The sequence below is a fragment of the Eurosta solidaginis genome, chromosome 4 (assembly GCF_040869045.1).
Source record: "Eurosta solidaginis isolate ZX-2024a chromosome 4, ASM4086904v1, whole genome shotgun sequence".
Lineage (NCBI taxonomy): Eukaryota > Metazoa > Arthropoda > Insecta > Diptera > Tephritidae > Eurosta > Eurosta solidaginis.
The window spans coordinates 39,969,789-39,996,469 of NC_090322.1; the positions used below are offsets into that span (position 1 = coordinate 39,969,789).

At 40.6% G+C, this 26,681-nt stretch overlaps 2 protein-coding genes across 9 annotated transcripts in view; one reads left to right on the forward strand and one right to left on the reverse strand.

Annotated features, from left to right (window-relative positions):
* Positions 1 to 7,368, forward strand: part of LOC137249625 (uncharacterized) — a 76,357-nt gene extending 68,989 nt beyond the window's left edge. For all 6 annotated transcript variants that reach the window (XM_067781291.1, XM_067781292.1, XM_067781293.1 and 3 more), the window contains one exon: positions 16 to 7,368. In XM_067781291.1, the coding sequence (XP_067637392.1) occupies positions 16 to 4,275 (4,260 nt within the window). In that variant the 3' untranslated portion in view covers positions 4,276 to 7,368. The remainder of the gene's footprint in view (positions 1 to 15) is intronic.
* Positions 7,357 to 25,308, reverse strand: fs(1)N (female sterile (1) Nasrat). 3 transcript variants are annotated; one of them, XM_067781290.1, is made up of 8 exons: positions 25,122 to 25,162; positions 24,911 to 25,020; positions 24,684 to 24,809; positions 20,296 to 22,446; positions 17,312 to 17,572; positions 14,690 to 16,430; positions 12,430 to 12,644; positions 7,357 to 9,815 (listed from the first exon to the last, which is right to left on the reverse strand). In XM_067781290.1, the coding sequence occupies exons 2-8, from the start codon at positions 24,974 to 24,976 to the stop codon at positions 7,443 to 7,445; spliced, it is 6,933 nt and encodes a 2,310-aa protein (XP_067637391.1). In that variant the 5' UTR covers positions 24,977 to 25,020; positions 25,122 to 25,162; the 3' UTR covers positions 7,357 to 7,442. The 3 variants fall into 3 exon arrangements, with proteins under 3 accessions (XP_067637391.1, XP_067637389.1, XP_067637390.1); XM_067781288.1 differs by lacking the exon at positions 24,911 to 25,020 and having other exon boundaries at positions 25,122 to 25,308; XM_067781289.1 differs by lacking the exon at positions 25,122 to 25,162 and having other exon boundaries at positions 24,911 to 25,115.
* Positions 25,309 to 26,681: the final 1,373 nt, after the last annotated feature.

Here is a 26,681-nt window from a genome sequence, read left to right on the forward strand (position 1 = left end):
CATTACTCTTCGTAGGAGCTCTACACGCGCCCACCTGTGACGAAGGTCATCGATGCGTATACATCACATCAGCCCATCAAATTTCTGACACACGATCCAAATGCGCCGTTGAAAACTGAAACTGCACCCATAGGTAATTTCGAAGCGACCACATATAAACCGGTGTTTTCGCGAAAAACGCAGCAAAATTTTGCACCCAATCCTACGACATATCATCCAAGGCCACCAGCAGATGTTATGTACAAAATGACTGCACCAGTGCGAAATGGAGCTACTGATTTTCAACCCGTCACTAATAGCATAAACGACGCGGAATACGATGTGAATGTGGAACGTAATCCAACACCGAAACCGGTACACCGCTACAGCAGTCATTATAGCGCCAAGAATGCAGAGTTCCTCAAACTTCGCAAACGAAAACCCGAAACGTCAACTGTGCGCCCAGTTGCTGATATTTTGGAGAGTTTAGGTATTGTGGGACAAGCGCAAACGCGACATCGCTTAACGATTGATGATTATTACGGTGCGGAGAGTGCGCCACAGCCGGTGATATCGACTTATGTGCCACAAACTGTTGGGCTCTCGGAACTTAAAGAATTGCACGGATATAGTCTCTCACCGAAAATCAAACCCGACGCTTATGCAAGCTTCAAACCACTGAATATTGGTGAAGAGATACGCGTTAAACCCGAGGTGGAAGGCTATTTAACGCGCTTCGGCATTGTAGGTGGGCGCAAGCGTAAGGATTTAAAAAAAGGCAATAATGTGAAAGGACTTGTAACAGAGCTCACAGTGGGTGAAAGTGAGATTTCTGCTACAAAATTACCCAGACGCGGCATACCCGCAAATTCGAGCAGCTCGGCAAGTAGTCAATTACAGAAGTTACTACAAAACCTACAAGAGCTTGAGCGCTTGAATGTTAACCCCAAAGCACTGGGTACCACCACAACCATACGACCAACGACAAGCAGCACGACAACAACCACAACCACAACTACACGCGCGCCCATAACACCGAGTTTGATAACAAATGGTGCGCCTTTGTTGATTGAAGCAAAGAAACCTCGACGACGCATCGATCCCAATCTCGATATTAACTTTGGTAATACAGGTAATCATCAGACTGAAGGATCGACTACAGATCAACTGAGTAAACTGCTCGAGAATCTGCAAGAACTTGAAAAATTGCGCATCAACCCCGATAATGTGCTGAAAACTATTGCGCCCACAGCGAACGCAGCGATTGCGGCACGTGCAGGATCGCTGCAGTATTCAACACCCACACAACGCACAGCAGGTTTGCTGAACCGCTTCAACGAGGTGGCGTCCCAGACAACTCAAGCAACACGCAGCACAACACTAACAGATGCTGCGCAGCTACAACAAGTGCTGCGACAACTACAGACGCTAGAACAGGCGAATGCGCGCACAACTAAAAAACCAACAACGCAACCAGTGAAGGCTGGAGGTGGACTATTGGGTGGACTCAGTGGGCTTGGTGGTTTCGGCGGTCTTGGTGGTGGACTAGGCGGCAATGATGTACTGAATCTGCAAAAGCTGCTAACCGATGATCGTGAGCTAGAGCGTTTGTATGAACAAGCGCGCTCTAAGCAAGCTGGAAAATCTGTGGTTTCGACGACACTTAAACCCCCATCAACAACTACACCGACGACGCAACGTGCTTTGCCTTTTGGTGGTTTAACTGATGATGACCTACAACGTTTGTTTGATCAAGCGCGTACAACGGTTGTGCCCACGACCTCTACGACAAGCACTACAACGCCACGCACACCAGCGCCCAGCTACCGCGATTTCGAGCAACTACAAAAGTATTTTGCGGAATTGGAGCGCATGAGATCCAGCACTACTACCACTACGATTACCACGACAACACCACCACCTACAACCACTACCACAACTACGACAACACCAAAACCTACAACAACAACAACATCTACTACAACAACAACAACTCCCCCATCCACGCCAGTGATAAGTTCAGCTTATATAACGCAGCGCATCACAGGTAGTCTAGGCTCACAAAAACCCAAAAAGACGGAGGTGGACAACAATCAGTTACAGGAGCTCATCAATCGCGTGCAACAGCTCGAACGAATGAATGCAGCAAAGATTGCGAACAGCGTACGCGCAACCACAACGGACACACCCATACCTTTCGTCGGTTTCACTACGCGCAAAGTTAACTCGCCTCAAACTAAATCTCAAGATTACCACCACTCGTCGTCGAATGACTTTGCGCACTTGCAAGAACTCTACCAGCAGGTCGCAAGCCCCGAGCAGGGCTCCTTTGGACGCATTGAAATTTCAACACCGGCAACTGCATCTAAACCTTCCGCTAAGCGCACACAGAATTTTGCGCAAAAGATTATCGATATCACTAATGATACTGGAACGGGTAGTAGCCTACAAGAGGTGGACCCCAGCGATTTTGTGCAGCTACAAAAGCTATTGAGTAAAGTACAGGAGTTAGAGCGCGTGAAGATACATGGCGTGCATGGCGTTTTGCAACCCGCCACCCCTACACCAACTGTTGGCTCATACACGCGAGATCTAGCAAGCTTGACGAATTTGGTAACTTCCGCTTCTGTGCAAATGCATGCCGTACAAAATGCCAATGGCGCGCAGATTGTATACGCCCAGAAGGCGCACGACTATAAACCGTTCGAAGATATACTGAAACCAGAGTATCAACAATCAACTGATGCAAACTTCAATCCATCAAAGTCGCATGTGAGCAAGAAAGCGGAAGCGGGTGCACTGGCGGAACCAACATCCAGCGAGGAGTTGCGTGAATTAGCTATGGCGGCGCCAGCTAACCCAAAGGGGTCAACCTATGATAAAGACTTTGAGGGATATCAACAGTTTTTCGCTAAACTTGAGGATGAAGAGCGTGCATCGTACAAAAATATGAAGCCTCCCGTGATTTATAAAACTGTGACAAAAGAGCCGCCACGCTTCATAGAAACGCAGAAGGCAAACGAGGTGTATAAGCAAAATAATGGTGGTGGACAACAAAACGGTGATCTCGAAGAGCTGCAGAAGCTTTTGAATAATGCGCAGCAGTTAGAAAAGTTGGGTGTCACACTACCAACAGAATTGTCGCAACAAATTGAGACTAAACTGACGAAGCATGCGCATAATGAGCGCGCCGAGATACAACTCGAGACGTCTACTGCAAGACCAGTGCATATTGTCACAGCGGAAAGGGCAAAACCAGAGGATTTCCTGAATTCATTTCCGAGTGCTGACCATAAGGTTTCCGGTACGATACTACCAGCAACGGAGGAACAGACAACAAGCGCTTCAAAAGCAGAAGGTACCAGCAAAAAAGAGGCATTCTTCTCGTTGACCACACCAAAGTCACTCACACCTAAAGAACCCAAAACCACCACCTCCAGTGCCTTAGATCTGCCAGTTTTCAGCGCTACAAAAATCATCGAGGCCGCCATTAGGCGCGCTGCAAATAAAATCGGCGTATCCACTGAACAGTCATCACTGAGTTTTCAGCGACGCACCGATACAGACGTGTATGCGGACATGGATCCAAGTAGCATGGATGATTTGATGGGTGAATTCAGTGAGATGAACTATCAGCTGGCAGCGCCGGAAGTAAATGCAAGTGTGCAACATACTGATGCAACAGTAACAAAGCGCAACGTTGACACACACGAGCAGGTAACAGAAGCAGCTGCAGCGCCCGCTGATATAGGACAGGACTTGCGTGATCTCCAGCGTTTAATCAGTAATCTACAAGAGCTTCAACGTCTCAATCTTACTGTCTCTTCAAATTTGCTACGTCAAGCGGATGCTAAATACTTGGAAACATTGCGTAAACAACAGACGCTTGCAGATGATAGGAGCCAAAATCGGCGTCAAAGCGATACACCCGTTATAGTGACAGCAATTAGTGCAGCAAATGAAGTGACAACAGAAGGCACTGATACCAACTTAGAGGAAGCCACTGTCTCAAGTGACAGCGCGACAGAAGACAGCACTGAGAGTAGTAGCAATAGCGCAACAACGACGTCTACGGAAGAGTCGCGCAATGGTTCGCTTGCCGATTTGGAGGACTCTTTCGGGGGCACCGATACAAATAAGGAGGAGCCAAAGCCACCGAAACGTAAAAATGGTTTTTACTTTTTAGCTGATTGGAACTCCTTCTTGGAGGTGGGCGATGGTGACGATCAAGTGATAGTGCGTCTGAGTCCGAAAATTGGCGATCCTAGGCTATTTATACCAGTTAAAATTCCATAAAATATGTTAGGGCAGGCTTTAGAGACTAAGCAGTAGAACGAAACTTTAAACTTTTGTAAATATTTATTATAATTAATGTTAGTTGTAAGCCGATTTTTGTGAAAAGATTGCTTGGGTCTATATGGCGTCGAGTGCAATAGAAGTTTGTGGGGTAGGGTGGCGGCTTAGACTAGTGACACTTTGCAGTTCTCTGGCCTTATGAAGCTCTCAGCTAAAAAAAATTCAGGTTTAAATTGAACGCCGGGGCTCGGAGATCAGTTTTGTTTTCGTGAAAGTTATTGAATATCTAAAAAAAATTGTTTCTGGAAAAGCTTAATGTTTTTTGGACAACTTCCCCGCTGGTCTGAAGCTCTGCAAAGGACGGAAGGAAGTGGATAGTATTGATGGCCATATGAAGCAGACAGCGATCAACTCATTTCATATTAGGGCAACCCAGCTAAAAATTGGAATTATGTCCCCAATTTGTAATTCGTAACTAGTCTGATCGACGATGTTATCATTCATAGTAAAAAAAGCTTTATACCATCCTGGTGGGAGCTGACCTGAAATGCGATGTTTGTTCAACCGAAAAATTCTATGGTTGATTTTTTTATTTATGGAGCTTAGTGCAGTGATGGAACTCGAGGTCGGTCCTAATTTATGCTCCATTTTCACCTCAGCGACTTCTAAGTGAAGCGCCATTAAGGATTCCCTAGGAGGATGCTGCCGAATCAAAAATGGGTTTGGTTATGGAACATAACGATATATTTGATAAATATCACGCATATTTTCTAAAACGATCTTTGAACTGACTGTCGCAAACTGTAGCGATTTATAAACTTAGGTACCAGGCTCGAGCGCAGGACATGAACACACAACATTCTCAACAGTTTCTTCCTGCAGCTCGCACTTCCCACATCTGCTATTAATGAGGCCTAACTTATAAGCATGGAATGCCAGAAGGCAGTGTCGAGTTAGTATGCGCATCGTGAGCCTTAAGTCTTCTCTCTTCAGAGATATGAGCCACTTTGTGTGTCTAATATCATAGGCTTTACACATGATCTTAGAAATTTTGCTGCCCCGGGCTTTTGTTCACGCCATTCCTGCTTGCTGGATCATATGCAGCCCCTGTCTCTTTTTGATCTCTCCCAAACGGATTGGGACGTCTATTGTCGATTCAGCAAGTGTTTCACCCTTCATTTTCACAGCGATATATAGATCAAGATCGTTAAAGTGCTTTCTCACATACTTGTAGCGACCAATTCGTTGTTTCAGACTAACTCTGCGTACGCTTGTATCAATAATTCCCCTTAGAGCACTAGTCTAGCCCAGACATCCCGCTAATTCACTGCGGTTAGTATTAAACTAAAAAGACAAATCTCAGAGAATGGCCAGAATATTTTATAGGTTCGGTTTAATGGAATGTTATTGATGTAAGAGGTATTTTGGGCCGTCTCAAGTAAAGAGTTTTCTCTCCAGGAATCGTTGAGCTTCAATTTGAAGTTTCGGCAGACCAGCCGAAGTAGGTGTTTCCTTAATGCGGCTTGACACTAATTTCCGACCATCGATTCGTAACTCTCTTTGCAACTCCAAAGCAAAAATGTCCTCGGAAAGGTAATGTCTACATCATAGCTGAGCTTAGAGCCTGAAATCCAAAAAATATTGGTTTAAAGTTATGTGAAACCACACATAGCCCGGTCGGTTCAACCTGGGGTGGGAGAAAACTTCACCAGGATAAAGTGAAAGGTCCTGGGTAGTTTCCTTGAGATAACTAATTTTAAACTTGGTGAAATAAACATACCTCGACACTCAACTAGTTTACTCGAAGTAAGAGTATTACTAACTCATCTCAGCGGTGGTACTTAAGACTCTGTAGGCTGCTTAGTGAGTTTCAAAGTTATTATGGTAACATTTGGAGAAAATATATATTGTAACGATTTCTGGGGAGTTCCTGATAATTTTGCACCTTCTGCTAACGTTCGAATCGCTGAACTGTGGAATAAATAACTCCATTATTCAGTATTGCAAACTGGTCTTTATGCAGACTACTTTCGGAGTAGTACTTCACAATCACAATTATACTTCACTAATAACGTGTATAATACAGCATGACTCCGCAGCTTGCGCTGGTTTTATACTCTCGGTTACTTCGTTCTCCCATTTCTCCTAAGTTCTAGATGTTTCACCTTCTAGAACAGTTGTATCTCATGCTTGGTTATTTAGCTATATAGAAGTGCCTGTGTAGTTTATTTTTTTCTTCTAGCCATATGCCTGTCTACGTGTGAGTAACAACTTCTGCTCTTAGCTGCCGGCTACATAATCTCTCTGTTTCAAGGTGCTATTTTTATGTATGGAATATTCTTCGTTGCCTTGTACATAAGTGTGGCCGCTTGCTTTAATGTGTACATGTACATAAGTGTGGCTGCTTGCTGTTTTTGTTGTTGTGATTATTTACTAACAGCATAGTGATGCTAAAATTCGCCACAATATATTATAGAATAATACAAATATAATCAAAGTTCTCTTTAAAGAGCCAGGAGCGGTCAAATCAATAATTCGGTTATGATTCGTAATTACTCGGGTAGGCTGCGTACACGCATTTACATTTGTCGATTTGTATTTAAAATATAAAATACTTGTCTTTAAAGAGTTCTTGAGCCAAATACACAAGTTCCTAATCGATGATTCCTTGTTCCAATATAGTATGTGGCCGTTCAAGGCAGGCATATCTTTGAGCGGACTCATCTAGGCCATGTTAGGAATGCTCATTCGCCGATTTCCATATAGAAAAGTTACTATGAGATCCCATAAAGGAAGACTTCTTTTTAGAGGCCACTTTTTCAGATCTTTCTACGAGCAGGCTCAAGATAATATTGGGTAATGTTAAGTGCTTTTAGGAGACTTGTCAAAGCGAGATATCGCCCTCTCTTCACTGATGTCTTTGCTAACATACCTATTTGTGGGACTGTTAGTTCGAGCACTTTCTAGGACAGTTGTACTTTCATAGATACCTTCCAAGTGCATCTTAGTGAATAAGTTGAGTCAAATTATTATGAGTCTTAATATTTAAGTCATAAGCGATAAAATTAATAAAATAGCCGATTTTTAAACAAGAAAAAATCGATAAACAATTTTTATTTACAAAAGATTTGATAATATTTACAAAAAAAATTTTAAGAATCGAATAACTAATTACATATAAAGTTTTCAGGAATATGCAATAACGATCCCGCGCCAACGAAGCGATAAAATACCAAACTTTCGGCATGAGCGACGACTAGGTGCGGCTGTTGTACGAGCATTTCGCGTCCTGCCAGCATGACATGGAAAATTTTGAGCACGCGCGCATGACTCGTAAAACGCGCGAACTCCACAAATCCTTGTACGCCGCTATAGATGAGCACACGTACCATACAGCAGTCGTCCACGTAAGCGAACAAAGTGTCGGCGGCAATTTGAAAAGTGATAAGAGAGCGCGCTTCACGAGCGCTGATAGTTTGGAAGCGTTGGCTCTGAAGTACATTCGAATACAAAACTATTTCACCCGATTGCGCGCTCGCTACTGGCGAAACTTTAAAAGTGACGGCCAAAAGCTCAAGTGGCGCCATTGTTTGTGGACGCACTAAAATAGATAAAATTTCGCCATTACCATAAGAGGGTAAGTTTTTATTGGCATATTTCAACCATGTACTATCAGCTAAAGTCAATGTAACAAAGTCAGCGGTAGGTGGCGCTTTTGCTGGTGGCGCCTGCGTGGCATTGACAAGGGTGTTAGCAGACATTTCAAAATCTTCATCATCGAACAGCGCATGTTTTGTATATAAAGCTTCATTGAGTTCTTGCCGCTTAAGCTCACGCAGTGTATTCTGTAATTGATCTTGCAAATAGCGTATGCGCTCTATAACTGCAGCCAGCTCATGCGCATGCGTATTGTCATCAGCGTACTCAAATTCATTATCTTTGCTGTTTGCTATTGATAGTACATCATGCACGGTAGCACCAAAGTCAGCTATTATGCGTTCAACAGTGACATCACCCTCATCATCGCTGCTATGCAAGTAGCCGTGTATCTCTTCCATGTCGACAATGCATGGCCATAGAATTTGAGCTGTACGCGCTGCTAAAATGAGCGCTGGGTTTTTAGCGCGCTTTAGGCCATCTAACTCAATGGGTGCAAAGCTGATATTCGGATATATTTGCTGTAGTCTCATTTCTTCCATTATAGATAAGGTGTCACGCAATAAATGCTCATCTCTCAAATCTGTTTCGGGTATGCTAAGTTGCGTTATATTCACTTCAAGTCTCAAACGATAATTCAGATCATCCAGTATGTGTCCGATTACGCTGCGAAAGTCTGATAAGCGATAGCGATGTGTTTGCTGTTTAGCATTAGGTTTGAGCAGCGTTTCGTTGAGTTTGTAAGGTTGCGGACTCATAACACGCTGATAGGAGAGCGGTAGGCTGTAACGCGGTATAGAGGTTCGTTTATCGCGCATGTTATGCTCATCGTCGTTGTCACCATCTGCATCGTTATCGCCGAACAACAAAATGATACCGCCGTTGGTGAACATCAAACCATGCTCGTGTTGCGGCACGAAGCGATATTGATCGCTGCCCAGAAAATTGGGCAGGAACCATGTGTCCGTGTGCAAGTTAAGATTCAAATCATAGCCATACACAATATCGTTGTGTACGGCATAAAAATTTGTGGGTTTGCGCTTCGAAAGCATTAAATCTGCTGCAGGATTTTCGAAGGTCTTCATCAATGTAAGATTTTTATTCGCTAGACGCCAATAACGTAGCGCGCTATTTTCGCGCGCCTTGTTCGTAACAAAGTCCATTGAATTTGAGTACTCGGCGGGTGCGCCTGATATTCCGAGCACTTGATCGATCTGACCAGTTTCGATGTTTGCAACTTTGACGTACTTGCTCTTTTTCGCATTCCATGTCATGACTTGCGTTCGATTTTCTATATTTAATAACAAATAACTGATGCCATCTTTAGCGAGCGCAAACACCGTGTGTATTGTCGCATTCGCTGTCTCATCTTCTGCTATCTCTTGCGCATTCAACTCAAAGCTCTGCTCCAAATATTTCAAATAGTAACCGCGCTTCTGCTGCATCTTCAGCGCTTGCTTTAACTTCTCGCACAAATCTACATAGCCGTCTCTTTCCCGCGCGCTACGTACAAGTCCATCGAAGGGTAGCAAACTCGGACGCAAGCTGTTCACATAGCTGGGTAGGGTCGGCCCAGACTTAACATTCAATGTGTCCACACTCCAATTACCGATAATAAATTGTTGTTCCTTTCCGCGTTTTTGCAGCGTCGCCTGAAACCATACGTCCATATTAATGCCTGATATAGGAAATTTCGTTTTGACTTGCTCGGTTTCAAGATATTCAAAGAAGAGCGGTGACTCAAAATGTTGATCGCCTTGTAGTGTCGCAAGCTCTCTGAGATCTATATCGTTATTTATGGGTGCGCTTGTAGTTAAATTTCCTTGTACCAAGGTCGCGTGAAGTAGAGTTAGCGGTGTGATGACGTGTTGGTTACCGTGCGTCTGAAAAGATGAACAGAAAGCGAAATTGAATTAACGGGACCGAATATTTAAGGAGAAAATTTGGAGGAATTTGGAAAAAGTCTAAAAGTTTAGCCCTTTGAAGGACTGGCCAAGATGTGACTTTTGAGAGCTTGTTCCAAAGTCTTCCTCGACTTAATTTATAATATAAATGAGAGCGAGGTAGTAGCGAATGGGGATTGTTGGCTCAGGAACTGCTCAGACTGGTGCATATATCCAATATAGCCGGTGCACTAACACCGTCACTCGGGTAGTGCCAGAAGGACTTTGAGCAGATTTCGATGATTTTGGCGTCGTACCAACAAAAGGTAAAAGCAGCCTTTGTTGGGATAGTGTCAGAAGGGCTGTTGGTTTTCGTGTTAGTGCGGATGCATTCCTGTACCAAATTTACCATTTCCGTCAATGCGGTAGTTGGTTAATGTGGCTCTATATGTGAAAGCACCGATAGGTGCAGCAGGGCCAACTTTTACTCGAAAAGTTACTTCACGTATTTCATACCAACATCCGAGCCAAACAACTTGAGACTCCATTCTGCACTCTTTAGAGAGCTACTTCAAAATCGAACCAAACCGGTACTTCAATTATCCTAATATGTTAAGGTTATTTTTAAAATAAAGAAGTTCACTAGGCACAAACTCTTAAAATATTATAGTCCGCTCTCTGAGTAGAAAATTTGTTACATCAGATTTTAAGCGACGGCTCAAGTCTTATCAAAAGTCTGAGCAAAATTCATCCATACTTTTCCAATATTCTTTATACTCGGAGTGTTCTCTAAAGGTTCGTTGATCCGACTGGGGGTTTCCACGTTAAAAGGCGGCCATAAAAGGAGCAGCTGAATATGTAAATACATATGAACTGCAAGGCGTCGGAACCATAATGGTGCATATATCCAATATAGCCGGTGCACTAACACCGTCACTCGGGTAGTGCCAGAAGGACTTTGAGCAGATTTCGATGATTTTGGCGTCGTACCAACAAAAGGTAAAAGCAGCCTTTGTTGGGATAGTGTCAGAAGGGCTGTTGGTTTTCGTGTTAGTGCGGATGCATTCCTGTACCAAATTTACCATTTCCGTCAATGCGGTAGTTGGTTAATGTGGCTCTATATGTGAAAGCACCGATAGGTGCAGCAGGGCCAACTTTTACTCGAAAAGTTACTTCACGTATTTCATACCAACATCCGAGCCAAACAACTTGAGACGCCATTCTTCACTCTTTAGAGAGCTACTTCAAAATCGAACCAAACCGGTACTTCAATTATCCTAATATGTTAAGGTTATTTTTAAAATAAAGAAGTTCACTAGGCACAAACTCTTAAAATATTATAGTCCGCTCTCTGAGTAGAAAATTTGTTACATCAGATTTTAAGCGACGGCTCGAGTCTTATCAAAAGTCTGAGCAAAATTCATCCATACTTTTCCAATATTCTTTATACTCGGAGTGTTCTCTAAAGGTTCGTTGATCCGACTGGGGGTTTCCACGTTAAAAGGCTTTGGTCGCCTCTTGGCTTTCCGAAGTCGCAATATTTCCCAAACTTGCAGCTTGGCAAGTTTAAGGGCTATAAGGAGACCTTAAATTGTATGACAAAAGAGTACCTCGACTACAAAATCTTTTACCTATCAAGTTTTTTAGTTTGCCTGATGGGCCTTCATAGCGTTGTCCTGTTATAAATGGATTCAAAACGACCACGAACGAAACGAGTAAGTCCAAAGCTTTATTCAGCTGTTAGATCTCGTAATATAGTAAGCTGTAACTAAGTTGTAATGCACTCACATTAAGAAACATACAAGTTTTAAGAAGATTTTACCAGAAAATTTGTGTCAAGGAGACTTAATAATGCATCCCTTTACTTCTGAAATGGGATTCTTTGAAGTACACTTGGGAGAACATCTCTTCTCTCCTCGGAATATATACCGCTTTCCTTAAGTGTAACGAGTTTTTGCAGTATTTTGAGTCAGACCTAGCAGCCGTGAAGCAGGTCGCTTCGGCCCGTGACTATGAGCCAGTGCAAAAAGGCAGATACTCTATGCGGACAGTCGTTATAGGCTTGCAGTGAGCTGTACCATAGTAATCATGTGGATCCACTCGAGGAACACTTCGCTTCCTCTTGCTAGTTGGGAAAGGGCCTGAGTCCTTCCTGATGTAAGTAAATAGTTAAAGTATAGGAATTCCAATTGATGACTTTTGGTTCAGTTGAAGGCACGATAAGCACATAGAAAGTATTAAACACTTCCTAACTAGGCTACCTCATATTGGCGAAACCAAAAAGAGCCAGCCGGCCCAAGTATGCCTCCGTCATGCTGACGTGCAGCCACCACAACCTAACCTTACCTAAATTAATCTGGCCAAGGATTATCATTCCGGCAATGATACAGGGGAAAATTTTTAACCCGCCTACGCGATCATCTAATCGTAGGACTCTACTTGTAGGTTTGGTATTTGCACGCGATACACGAAGCCTAGAGCTTCCAAGCACATATTCTCCGCACATATTTAATTTCGCGAAAGCTTTCTACAATATTCTTGTTATCATCAAAATTAAAAAAAATCTAGAAGCCGTAAGTTCCTTTTATGAGAGATATAACAACTGTCTACTTACCATCAAAGTATTCTCGTACTCCTTCTTCAAATCCACATCATTCACAGAGCCATTCACCCTAATTTCACCATCCAAGTGAAGCTCGGAGAAAGAGACATTGCCAGTAAGATTTTGTGCTGTATATAAAGTGACAATCTCCGAGAGGTCAATGTCGTTTAAACGATTTACAAAGAAGCTGTTACCGTCCAAAGTGCGCGAAGCAAAGATAAGATCATCTGGAATGGTTTAGATAAATAAATTTAAATTCGAAATACGTAGGGAGCTAAATATGCAGAGCTCTTCTGAGAAGGAGATAATACATAATACAATACAATACAATAAGATGTTTACTTTCAGAAGCTTGTTATATTGTATGTAATTCGCAGTAAGATTCTATGTCCGAGGCTTTGTTTGGGTTTCTTTTTTTATTGGAACTTGATCGTAGTTTGACTTCGTCCTCTAAGTTTACCCAAGCTCATAAAAGGAGAACTGCTCAGCACAGTAGAGATATGATTTCAGAAGCTTTTACCTGATTTGCTAATACTAGATGCATTTCGATGGAAACCTTGATATAACATTTCAAATGTCTGGACTTCTACTCCTAGTGTGTGTTTTAGTAGCGTTTTTTACCATAGAAAGTTACAAAAAAACTTGTCCAGTTTGCTTAAACTTCCTTGATTTAAACAACTGTCACCTTGGTCTACGGAGAAGGAAGGAAGGATAGAAAAGTAACTTTCACAGTCTCTAGAATAAGGAGCTTGCGGCGTGGAAGAGGTTTAGTGCGCACGGAATCGCTGAATAGCTCTTCGCTCGTCAAGAATATTTTCAACTTAAAAAACTTCACAGGTAGGATATTTCGAGCTAAAAGCTCTACCCTGATTGAGTTTTCTCGCTTCCGTGCTTCCGACAACAGCCTTCGAGTTATAGAGAAGAGAAATAAGAAACCGATCAATAAACATAATCAAAGCCTTCTCTTTACAAGAAACCTTTGAATTATGAGTGGAGGAAAATGAGTCCATCAGTTGAATGCAAATTTCGTAAACCAAAGACTAATGCCTTAATACAACAGTACAACAATCTCCTCAAGAACAGTGATTGTAATCTTTCGTAAAAGGGAATTGAAGCTGGAATGTATTCAAAGCATCTGCAGGTAAATAAATCACGCCGACTTTCTGACTCATGTAGTGTCTTCCAGTCGGAGGTCTATATAATAGAGAGAGCAGCCATACTGCTCCAGAATAGTACGGTTCCAGATAATAATGTACAGATCTTTGTTGACAGCCAGTCCGCCTTAAAGGAGTTCGAATCCAACGTGATACAGCCGGATATCGTGCGAAGATGTCGAGCCTTGTTGGCGCCCATAAGGCATCTCAATGTGTCCCTTTGCTGGTTCCCTGGCCAAACTGCTATTAGAGAGAGTGAATTTGTAGAAGGATGACCAGGAAATTTTCTGAAATGGACATAAGCGAGGCGGACAACTTCATTCGACCACCACTCCGTTATCTATAGAGGAAAATCGAGGTAAATTAAATTAGGACAACGGACTTGCTCTGAATCAACCGGGTTGATTGCGAGTTCTCAAGGTACTTGTGACAATGTTTGGATTGGAAAGGAACAACTTTCCTTCCCAAGTTAAATAAAATTTGCAGTGAGAATACTTACGGGTGTCATCACAGGTCATTGCGACTATGGCGCATACCAACAAGCTCACTCTGCAGAAGCTGTCAGCATAAGAGAGAAGAGGAGGCGATTCATAACTTTCTCTTACGATGTCCAGGACTGCAAACAAGACGACTCCGGCTTCTGGGCGCACGGTTTTTCGACAGTCTGGCAGAGGCTGGGAAGTTGGATCTTTCACGCCTACTTAAGTTCATCAGAGAAAGCAAGTGGTTCTTTGAGGACCACTAGGAAGTAACTTGGTTGAATGTGCGTACCATCACCCGGCACTCACAGAAAAATGTCTCCTAGTGGAAGCGTGAAAAATTCTTATTTTAACCTACACTAACCTAACTGTTGGCCTAACTCATAGTTTCCGTGAGCTTTTAAGTGCACTTTGACTATGTTGAATAGAGATTTGGTAGGTTCTCGTCTTTAATTGCCGAAGACCCTTCTTTGTTAAATAATTGAAATACTGCATTCAAGACTGAGTTGAGGTTTTAGAAGAGGACACAAACAGTTCTGCCTACCGGCATGAGTCAGAGTTTCCACGATCAAAACAAGTGGTTTTTCAGCATAATCTTACCCTAACCTAAATTTATGGCTCTTTGAAGTTAATACTCACCTTCTATTTCCTGAGGTCGGTCAAGTCGCAAGGTATCGTTGAACCATTCCTCCAGCATATTTCCATTCAATTTCGTAGCCGCAAGCGAATCCCCAATAAATAAGTTATTGGCACGAACTGAATCGTTAAAGACTACAGGCGCACTCATGAGTACTGGCAGAGGCTCATTGACATAGACGATATTCTCAAACAGAGACAACAAATTCAAGCCATTTAATCGACCTATGTAAGCGCCTTTGTCAATGCGAACACGACCTGTGAAAGCGTTATGACCCTTCAATATGGAAACGCGGTCTTTATAAATCAATTCATCAAAGAATTGCGCCAAATGGGGCATGCCATTTAGTTTGCCGAGCACAGTTAGATCTTGTAAAAACATTGGCGCTTCGGTAAAGTTCAACACGCCGCGTACGATGAAAGCGCCAAACGCAGTATCGTAACGTATGAGGTTATTGAATGTAGACATCGCATAGCCGTTGAGTGCGCCCCTGAGCTCCAAATCGCGCACGACTAGATTGCCATGTACGCGCACAGAGCCACCGAAACTACAAATCGATTTTTTGGTGGCGATATCGCTGAAGGGAATGCCATTCAAAGCCTCCACATGTGTATCACCTAAAACGTTTACGCTTTGGGTGAAACTTTTGGTGGCTAGAACTTCAATTGTGTGAAGCCTGGATTCACGGAAAACTATATCATTGAGGAGCGCTGGCAAATCGCGCCCATTAAAGCGTCCCTCAATATTAAGTTTTTCATGTACTATTAGAGGTGCGTTGAAACGCAAACTGGTGCTCAGAAAGTTGGGACGATTTAGCCATATAATGGTAAGTTGTAGATCTTCATCAAAGCGCTGTTCATTAAGCTTATGCACAAGCACATCACCGGTTACAACAACATGATCAACTAATATTTTGCCATCCAACACCATCTCGAGTATGTCGTCGACCTCATCGAGAAAATTCCAAACTAATGAAACGTTTAAGCCTTGAATCTCATCAACTTCGATTCCATCCTCGAGCTCAAGTTCCTCTATATAGATATTGCCTACTTCAGTAAGATCGGTTGCTTCCTTAGACTTTGCGCCATTCCACGTCGCGCCATTGCTGCCACTTACATTACCGTGAATAGTGGCTTCCTTAGCTTCAAGTTGCTCGAAATGCGCAAATGGTAGATCCATGTCTTCGTAAATTGTCTGATAACCTGTCGCTAGCGTTACGTCATTGAGACTGCTGCTAATTTCTAGGTGCTTCGCTTCCAAACCATGCGCAAGGTATAAATGTGTATCCAAAGCCGTCTGAGGCTCATTAATCTTAATTGCATTTTGTAAAAGCTCTTCTATGTCCACACCATCGTATTTGCCTTTTAGCGTTAGATTTGCGAAATAAACATACGCCTTAAGCACATCTAACTTCAAATCTTGCTTTGTGTGTGCAGGCACAAATTGCTCCGCTGGTATTCCGTTTACTTTGCCATCCAAAATTTGGAAGTCTATTGGCATATTCACATCGGCGAAATATTTTTTAGCTCTAACACTGACGACTCTCTCAGCATCGGAAGGTCGCTGTAGGACATCACTTAGCACCAACTCCAACGGCTGGCCATCTAATGAGTCCCTCACCACCAAGGGTCCGTTTACGTGCAACTCACGAAAACTGCAAATACCTTCCACTTGCTTCGCATCCCTTAATGAAGGGTTGTTCGGAATATTACCAATATCTCGACCGCGCGTTGTGCCGTTGAGCTGTTTGAGTTGGGCGAGAGTTTTTGTAAATAAAAGGGATTGAGGTTCAATAAAGTATATTGCAAGAATTTTCCGTACGCAATTGTCAAACTTAGTTTTGGCGCTGTGCCCTCTTCAGTGTAATTTTTCATTCCAAAGAAATTGGGATTGGACGAAAGTGAATTTGAAAAATTTGATTTCGGTATCACGCACTCTTCAGTGAAATCTTTGGTTTTATTCATAATTACACTGAAGATGACACAACCCCAAAACCACAAACCATTTTCGGCATTGCACTCTTTCCAGTGTCATTTTGCGCTATAAATATATTTGTCTTACAGAAACACCCACTTCGACATTGTGCCTTCTTCAGTCATTCATAGTTCGAACGAAACTGGGTTTGAACAGAAATTGATTTTGGCGTCGCGCTATTTTCACTGTAATATTTCGGTTGAATGGAAATTATACTGAGGATGGCACAATTCCAAGAACACAAAACAGTTTCGGCGCAGTGCCTTCTTCAGTGTCATTCTTCCTTCGAACAAATTTGGGCTCGAAATCGAAAAAAATTGATTTAAGCATTGCACTAATTTCAGTGTAATCTTTTGCTTGAATCAATATCACACTGAGGATAACACAACACCAAAATCACAAAAGCCAGGTTCGGCGCTGTTCCGTCTTCAGTAAGTTTGAAAAGGTTTGGTTTCGAATGAAAACCTTTGAGCTGATTTTAAAAACAAATCATTCACAGCATCGCGCTGTCGTCACTGTCATTTCCTATTTGAACAAAAATTACACTGAAGAGGGTACAAGCCCAAAAAGCGGCAGGAATCGCAGAAAATTTGACAATCTATAACATAAAATTTTAGCAAAAGACTTCACCTGTCTCAATAAGATCTTACCTCTAAAGTTCCCGTTACTTTGAGATCCGCAAATGTTGGCGTCCCACGCCATTCTTGTGCATCCGTTAGTGTTATAGCATCTGAGGCGTTCATGCCGTTGAGCAGACCATCGGTTTTGAGCGCATTTACGCTTAACGTTTGTGTGAAAGTTTTCTCTGCATTCACAACGCTCTCGGTGGGTCCACTGGACCAGAGATAATCATCGGGGAAGTTGAGGGAGTTCAAAGCGTTCAGTGATAGTTTATTCTCTACGACTACTTCCTGAAAGCATCAAAATGTTTATTATTAAAAAGGGTAGTTGGGAATTAGAGTTTTACTTATTTTCTGACAGTATGTGAAATTCTTTACATAACTGCAAGCCCCAGAGAAGATGGGATGGCCCTTGGAATGTGCAAGCGAAAATTTTTCCATGAGATGTATGATCCTGTTCGCGATGTTGACGGCGAGTGTCGATGGAGGTATAATGACGAGCTAATGAATTCCTATCGACACTCGTATTTGGAAGCAGACGAAGATGAAGATCTGCACTTTGTTGGGGAAAACAGAGGGCAGAAAACATGATAACCCTTGGTGCTCCCCCCGGTGTCAGCTAGCGCGATGGCGATTCTTAGTTTCGTATGGAAGCACGGGGTGCGATGACCTAGCAGGCTCAACGTAATGGATCAGTATTCGGAAAAGGATAATCAGCGTTGCTTAAACTCCCCACAACCTTCGGAGGTTGAATAAAAAGAGAAAATTTGGTCCAATGGCTTAGAAAAGCACAATTGGCACTGGAAAGCGTGTCATTAAAGGTAAACATTATCATGAATAAGGCAACTTCTGTCTAAGCGCATCCTTACTGTGAGCTGGTGGCCCTATCTTGATTGTGAGGTGCGCAGAAATAAACTTTTCACAGGCGTCGTGGTAGAACAGTCTAACTAAATGCAGAATATTGTGCTAGACCTGAAAGTCATAAAATCTCATTTTGCGTTCAGCCTTGAGTAGCACAGCAATATCGGTTGCTGTTGCTGTTAGAGTCCCTGATTCTGTTTCAATCATGTATCAATACAGTATCTAAATCGAAAAGTAGAGCTAGAAGAGCGTGTGTTGCAATCGAATGTCCGGCTTTCTCTTCTACGAGAACTGGCCCTGATAGCTGATGCAACTCTGCAAAGAAGTTAACATACCTGGGATAGTTGGTATGTACAGACTGATAAGATTGGCTTGAAGATGAAGCCACCACTTTGTCTCACTCCCACTTCTTTTAATACATTATACCTGGCGTATCTCTAAAGTTCTGAGGTGGTTTGTTTGAGAGATGATAGCTTTTGTGTGGGAGACCGCTACGTAAGTGAACCAGCAGTCGACGATGAAGGCGTAGGATGGCGCTAATGGCTGCGCTTGCGGGAGAAAGTCTGCTGCACCTAGTCATGCAGGCCATGCAGGAATTTCGTATCATAGCAAAAACTGGTAACTTGCTCTTGATCATTCGCCCGGAGTAACCGTTCCACTACCTATGCCCTTAAGTATCAGTAGTAACTTCAATGTAATAATTCCTACACCGGGAGTTTCCCAAAACATTGACAGTTGCGACATCTCCTTTCTATATCGTCGAACGCCATGAACGAAAAACTTAAATGTTATAGTGTGTTGGCCACGTATAAGTTCTTCTAAGGATCTGAGCATCATCTTGATGATTTTTAGGCATTTTGATTAACTGGCGCAGTCAGTTTGGCTTACCATGTTTCCTGCAGAGTATCTCTACTATAAAAATGTTGAAGTTCCCAAACCGTGGTCTTCACTTTTATCTCGAGAAATTCGACTGATATTGACGTATGGTTCTCTAGAGAGGAGTACTCTACGAGAGGGAACGTGAGGAAGGGTTTGATAGAGGTGTGGAAGTTATAGCCTAAGAGGAAAACTGACTCCTGCAGTGTTTTCCAGGTGGAGTTCATAGTATAAGAATAACCTACTGGACTGCTACAAGATGGCAAAATCCCCGAAACCAGGCAGCGTTAAAGGTATCTGAATTTAAAGCGAAGAAGGCTGAAATTAAGCGCGAGTGCAATGTCTCCTTGGCGTCTTTAGAGCATCTCAAAATTTCTTCTTGCTGGGTTCCTTGACTCAGTAATATCGAAGGGCACTAGAACGCTGAGGAGTTTGCAAGAGAGGGTTTTAAATTAATAGATGTGAGAGCTTAGAGGATCTTTTGAAAAAAAAAAATAACCTTTAAAACTCTGTAAGGACAACGAACTTGCTACGGACCAACATTTTCTGGACTCTGTGATATCGCAACGACACTATAACGATGATGTGATGAACAAAAGCTGGCAGGACTTCATTCAGCACTTCTTTTTTAGATATCCAGGGCTGAAGATAAAACGAGTGAAATTTCTGGGTGTGCTTTCTCTCAAAAGTCTGTCGGAAGTTAGAGAACTATATATTTTACGTAAAGCTAAGTATGTTAACTTGAGGACGGATATGGTTCAAAAGAAAGTATTTAGAAATATCTGGTTGTTCCAAAGATTCCCCTCCCAATCTTACGAATAAAAATTAAGTTGTGTATGCACTCAAGCCGAACTTGACGAAATTACCTTATTACGCTCTTCTAGTAACTCGGTATTTTAGAAAAGGAAAGTTAAATTCGCTACATCTGCGCAATTATTTGGAATAGGTGAGGAAGGTATGGCAAGTTTAAATGGGGGTAATTGTGGGAATGATAGTACGAGTGGGAGTGATAGTAGACGTGGGAGTGAGAGTGAGAGTAATAATGAGAGTGAGAGGAGGAGTAGAAGCGGATATGGGAGTAGGATTGGTGATGTGAAAGTAGTAGGGAGAGAGAGAAATAGAGTGGAAGGACAGAAATAAAAAGGAGAAATAGAAGAGAATCGAAAAGGAAGTGATAAGGAGGGGTAGTAGAAGCCACCTTAAACGGTAGACAAACCAACTGTCGGCCAGGATAACGTTTCCCGGGTATGCTATAATTAAATAAATATCAAACTTACCCCATCCACTTGAAGCTCCGTAAAGTTCAACGGCGAATTTGTAAGAATCATATTCTCCTGCAAGTCTTTCCAGCGGACACCATTGATAGACTCAAATTGCATATCGCCATCGAATACTAGTGTCTCATTTTCCTCTGCGAGGCTCTCATCGTCTGCGGCTAAAACGCGTGGGACCTCAAATTGCTCTAAAACTTCAAGTTCACGCGTATTCAAAACTCCATTCAAATATAAGCTACCATCTTGCACGTAGAACTTTTCACCATTAAGTTGTTGCACAAAAAGCTCATCCACATCCAAACTATCAAGTTCGAGGTATTCAAAAATCAACTCATCTCCTATCACTTCACGTCTGTGGCGCGCGCTGTGCACGTATGTATCCAACTGTTCGATGGCTGTTAGCAGTTCATTAAGGTCAAGTTGTGTGTCTGCATCCGTCCAGTGGTAATCGTTTACGTAGATTTCGCCTACCTCGCCAGAGTTTAAAACGAATTCCGGCGTTTGTAGCTCTTCAAGTTCGGAAAGATCTGGTAACGCTTGTGTCGAAGCATTATCCGACATTTCGAGGTACTGCTGCGCCAAAGCTATCAAATCATCCTGTTCTTTAACCCAATCTTTTAGGAATGCAAAAATCTCTTGCAAGTCTAAATACTCCGAATTCCGCGCCAGCAACTGGGTGTGCAAACGAAAGAGACCCGATTCCGCATTGCGTCGCGGTACTATAATAGATACTTCATCGTTACGACGAAAGTAGGCAGCACCTTTTAGACCAGCCTCAAGTTGTACATCCAGCATACAACTCACGCCATACACGGTGTGCTGGCCAAGCTTGCATGGCACTGGTATGCTAGCCTCAAATGCTTCACCATCCCATATTAAGGTTTCTAGCACTGTAAGACTATGTGTGCTAAAATCAACACGATGTTGTACGAGTAGTATGAGATCATCACGATAAGTGCGTACCGGCACTGGAAAGAAGAGCTCTACAACACCAAAGTTATGCGCTAAAATTGTTTTCTGTACCAGCTCACCCTGCTGATAGAGTAAGATTTGAGGACTCTCACCACCAATGGCCAAATAACTGCGTCCACCCATTTTGAAACCAGCGACATACTCACACAGCGCAGATTGTACGTGTTGCTTGAGTTGGAAACGTAAGTGGTCCGAGTCGTCGGCACGTGGATTGAAGCTGTAAATAGCTGCTGTATCATTTTGTGGCACAGCGAGTAAAATATCACGTCCTGTATCGAGTAGTGTGGTTTCCACACAAGGATACTTCAGCTGCATGCGTTGAACAATCCAAAATTCGCGCGACGCAAGCTCGAACTGATAGATGTTCAGCATAAAAAAGCCGGTGTAGGAAGATTTATCCGTGGATACCACCAAATAATCTTTACCCTCAACTGTGAAGTAAGTGAGCCCAGTAATTGTATTACCCACCACCCACCGCCAGTAGAGTTCAACATTGCTTGTCTCATTATTAACGCGATACCATAAAACGCGGTCTGCAGTCGCCACCAGCGTAATGCCTTCCGTTTGCGCTTGCTCATCATTCCAGAAAGAGTAGGTGAGTAAGTAGCTAATAGGCTGACCTACATCGATAATGGTTCCCTTTTCATAGGTAGCGCTTTCTTTATGTACTACAAGGAGACTTTGCTCACGCCGTCCCACAAAATATTCAGATCCATTGTGCATAATATGCGCCCATTGTTGTACATCTTCACCAAGATTGAATGTGAAATCTTCCTCCACTGATTGGAGTATCAGCGTCTCACGCATACGTCGTTTTGACACCTCCAGCCGCTGCAGTTTACGTAAATCGAATTCATGTACTTCATCTTGACCGCTGGCGTTGACCAAGTTCGGTTTGTCCTTTGTGTCACTTTGCTCTGCAGCGCCTACAAACTCCTCGCTGACAGTGTCCTTTGTTGCACCAACGATCTTTTCTAGTGCTTCGCGTCCGGCATTTTGTGCCTCGAACTCTTTAACCAGCTGCTTAACTGTTTCTTCATGCGGTATGTGGGACTTACTTATTTCCTCGCGTAGCGCCTTTACTTCCTCAATGCGCTCTTTGGTTACTTCGACTTTACTTTGAATTTTGGCGTCCGTTTTCTGTTCTTTGCCAGCAGTCCAGCCGGGCTGTACAATGACGCCCTGAAAAGAGATAAAATAAATTATAAACCCATCAGATGCTTAACATTTAGCAAGAGAACCTCTGGAGGTATTGGTTTTGAGATATCAAAAAACAGTGAACAATATTAACTTGTTCAGAGTATGTGAAGTCTTTACTAACCAGCCAGCTCAACCTAATTTTTTCTCAAGCGATGAAAGACTGAAACGTCAGCGGAGTATTAGAAACTAAATTCACCAATATTACACAAAAATGTCTATGTTGCTGTTGCTAATATATTACTCCGGGGTCTCTGGGAGTATTCTGTTCCTGGTTGGCTTCTATCTATGCCAATTTTTTGAAGTTGGATAGCCCTTTGATTGGAATATAAACCAAGTCGCTCTCACTACAAAGGCAGAATAATGTTCTTCCGCCTTTTTAATGCATTTTAGACCAATGAGGTTGTTATCGTTAGTTTGAGGTAGACTATAGTTACATACGGAATGGAATTCCTTGTATATGGATTTGGCTCTATATTTGGTTGTTAAACATATAGATAAGTGACAGGGGCGCCAAAAGCTCGTGCAACCGTCTTTCATGACGTAGCCGAAGTTTTTGTCAGTGGTTATCGAAAACGTCTATTAGCATTAGAAGTAGAATGAACTCTGTGTGTATTTATGAAGAGGCTTTTGACCGGCAGAAGAGCTGTAACAGTGCGAGAAGAAGCTGTGACCTTTAGAAGGGTGGAGCAACACACCTTTTTGTCGCGGTCGTAAACTGCCTCCCAAGTAGTAGTCTATGTTGACAATACCCACTAGGAGCAACTGTTGAGCACCCTGTGTGCAGTTTAACAGGGCTAGCAATGACATGGAGTTGGTTATTTGCACGACCATGTACCTCATCGCTCATTACTCTTCCTCGCAGGAAAACACAACGCATCTCAACAATGGTGGTGCACTGGTTTGTTCTAAGGAGCTTTGGTCTGTAGAAATTCTCTAGAAACATGCTTCCGCTGTGAAAAAGTATGAAACTATGCACTAATTGGCTTTTAATTGCAAAGCTCTTTTTACAACAAATAAAATGGCAACAGTACGGATTGTCATTAGGTTCCAGATGTGAGATATAAACTCGCCAGCCATATGAACGCCAGTGCTCTGGACTTCGTCCCTACCAAAGCAGTTTATTGTGTACTGGATTGAGTCGCGGTGGCTAGCTTCTTAGCCCAGATATGCCCGGAACGGAAGAAAGGGGTGGGAGGATCACTAGGGTAAACATGTTCAAGTAAGGATAAAAGCCGGAGGGGAGAGTGAAGAGGTATTGTATTGAAATTTCGGGTTTAGCCAGGAATGAGGGCCGATCACAGCTGCGCATTCCCAACGAGGATTGCCTCCAGCGGGTTAGGGGGCTTATTAGAAGGTTTTATGGTCGGTTCCAATATGGTCGGACATGTAGCTTAATAGTGCTTGTTACCGGAACATACCAGGTCTATATCCGGCAAAGGACCATCAACATCGATAACAATCCCCCACTGACTTTATCGCTACAACAACAACCACATGAACGAGATTAAATTCAGAACAGCAAATCATTAAATAAAATGGCTAAATATTTTGGAAAGCCCCAGTTATATCATGTGTATGGAAGAGTATAAGGTGGAATCATGAAGTAATTTCGCGCTCAACTGATAAGCTTTTGTCTCAATATCGACAGATAGTCGAAGTCTGTCTTATTGTAACTAAATATATCGATGACAAGCATTGATTCTTTAAATAACCCAAATACAGTGTCGCTATTAGACAATGTGGTATCAACAGGAACAGCAATTGCATTCAAGCAGCTCTCTTATTATGAGGTAGCTGCTATCTCACTTTACCATACCTTAGAATTGATATAGCATAGCCTATAATGTGAACGAGGTGCAGTAGATTAGATTTTGGCAGTCACCAATCGAGCCCAGCCGCAGAATAGTGCCTACAAACTTGTATATCTCAGACGATACGGGCTAAATCTCATCTAACTTATTGTTGGGAAGGACCTCTGTTTGTTTCTGAAATACTTAATATGGGGCAATCTAGACTGAATAAGCTGCAATTTGCTATGAGACAAAGAACTTTCCTGTGCTTGCTCCGCTTAATCCTATAGAAGTTTCATTCATCCGCATTTTCTAATTATATAATGACTTTTATTTGGATTTACATAGGATGAATCTAACTAAAAATATCACGTCCATCAAAAACTCTAGCTATTCTCTTAGATGGAAAATCCTGTCAATCCTACTCACCTTATCCGCAGCATCTTCCTGTTCTGTATCTAAAGCTTCATTGAGCTCAGCGCGTATTTTTGCGATTTCCTTTAATTTTGCCTCAGATAGAGCTGAGTTCTCCGCTGAAATGCCGATAAATTGTTGCTGTTAAAACAAACAAAAAGAAGTATTGAATGTTTAGTATAGCTTCTTAATCACTTCCAGTAGTAACTACTAAACGATATAAAAAAATGTTTCAACCTCACCTCCAAAATTGAGGTTAGAATGAGTATAGGCACAATTATGATGCGCGTTGGATGACTATGTGGCATTTTTATTTTCAAAATTGTTTGTACTTAACTTCACAATATTAAATCTATTAACATATAAGGACAATTTTTAAATATAATTCAATAATTAGAAATTTTTTTTTTTGTAAAAATCAGTATGTCTTCACTAATTTTGGTACGCACTTACATAGCAATAGAAACAAACTGAAAATACGCCAACAATAAAAACAATATCAACCAATACCATATGATACATGGTACGGGCATTATAATAACTGTTCATGTCGAAACACATGATTTGTAGAATTTTGTTTTAATAACAAAAATGTATTTTGCGTTCTTACTTTTTGGAAAGCTTAATTTGTACTGAATGCAAAATAGAGGGGCTTTTGAAGGGAATAGTGGAGAGTTGGAGCTGGAATGTGAAACAAAACAATAAACATTCAATTTGTATATTCACCTTATTGAAACAAACTAAATTTTTTCAAAATTAATATTTTCTTATTTTATTTTATTTCATATACATATGTTTTTTCTGTTTTATTATTTATTTTATTTTTATATTAATCTTTTTTAATATATTTTGTTTAACTTAATTTAATTTTTTATTTTTATTTCGTTTTAGTTTATTTATTTTATTTCATTTCATTCCATTTTATTTCATTTTATTTCACTTCATTTCATTTTATTTTATTTTTATTTATTTTATTTTATTTTATTTTATTTTATTTTATTTTATTTTATTTTATTTTTTTTATTTGATTTTATTTTATTATACATTTTTTTTTGTATTTAATTTTTTTAAATTTTAGTTTATGTTATTTTATTTTATTTTATTTTAAATTGTTTTTATTCATTTAATTTTATTTCATAAAATTTTTTTATTTTATATTATTTTGTTTTATTCTTTTTATTTTGTTTTATTTTATTTTTATTTTTATTTCTTTATTTTTGAAATTTAACTTAATTTGTTTAATTCCTTTGTTTAATATAATTTTATTTTATCTTGTTGCATTTTATTTTCATTTATTTATAAAATTTCATTTTTTCATTTTATTTTCTTTTATTTTATTCTACTTTATTTTATTTTATTTTATTTTATTTTATTTCATTTTGTTATATTTTAGTTTATTTTCCTTTATTTTAACTTATTTTTATTTATTATATTATTTATTTTATTTACTTTTATTTTCTCATTTTATTTTGTTTTGTTTTATTTTTATTAATTTTAATTTAATGTTGTTTTGTTAAGTTTTTTTGTTTAATATAATTTTGTTTAATCTTGTTGCATTTTATTTATATTTATTTTATATAATTTTATTTTATTTTCTTACTTTGTTTTATATTCTTTTTATATTATTTAATTAGATTTTTTTATTTTATTTTATTTTATTTTATTTTATTTTATTTTATTTTATTTTATTTATATTATTTTATTTAACTTAATTTGGTTTAATTTAAATTAGTTCAATTTAATTTAATTTAACTCTATTTTATTTGGTTTTATTTAGTTTTATTTTATTTTACTTTTTCAATTTAATTTTCTTTTATTTAAATAATTATTGTTTTATTTATTTTAGTTTGTTTTTATTTTATTTAATTTGACTTTATTTTATTTTCTATTGTTGTTTATTTTATTTCAATTTGCTTTATTTTATTTTGTTTTATATTATTTTATTTTATTTTAATTTGATTAAATTTAATTTTATTATTTTTCATTAAATTAAAAATAATAAAATTAAATTTA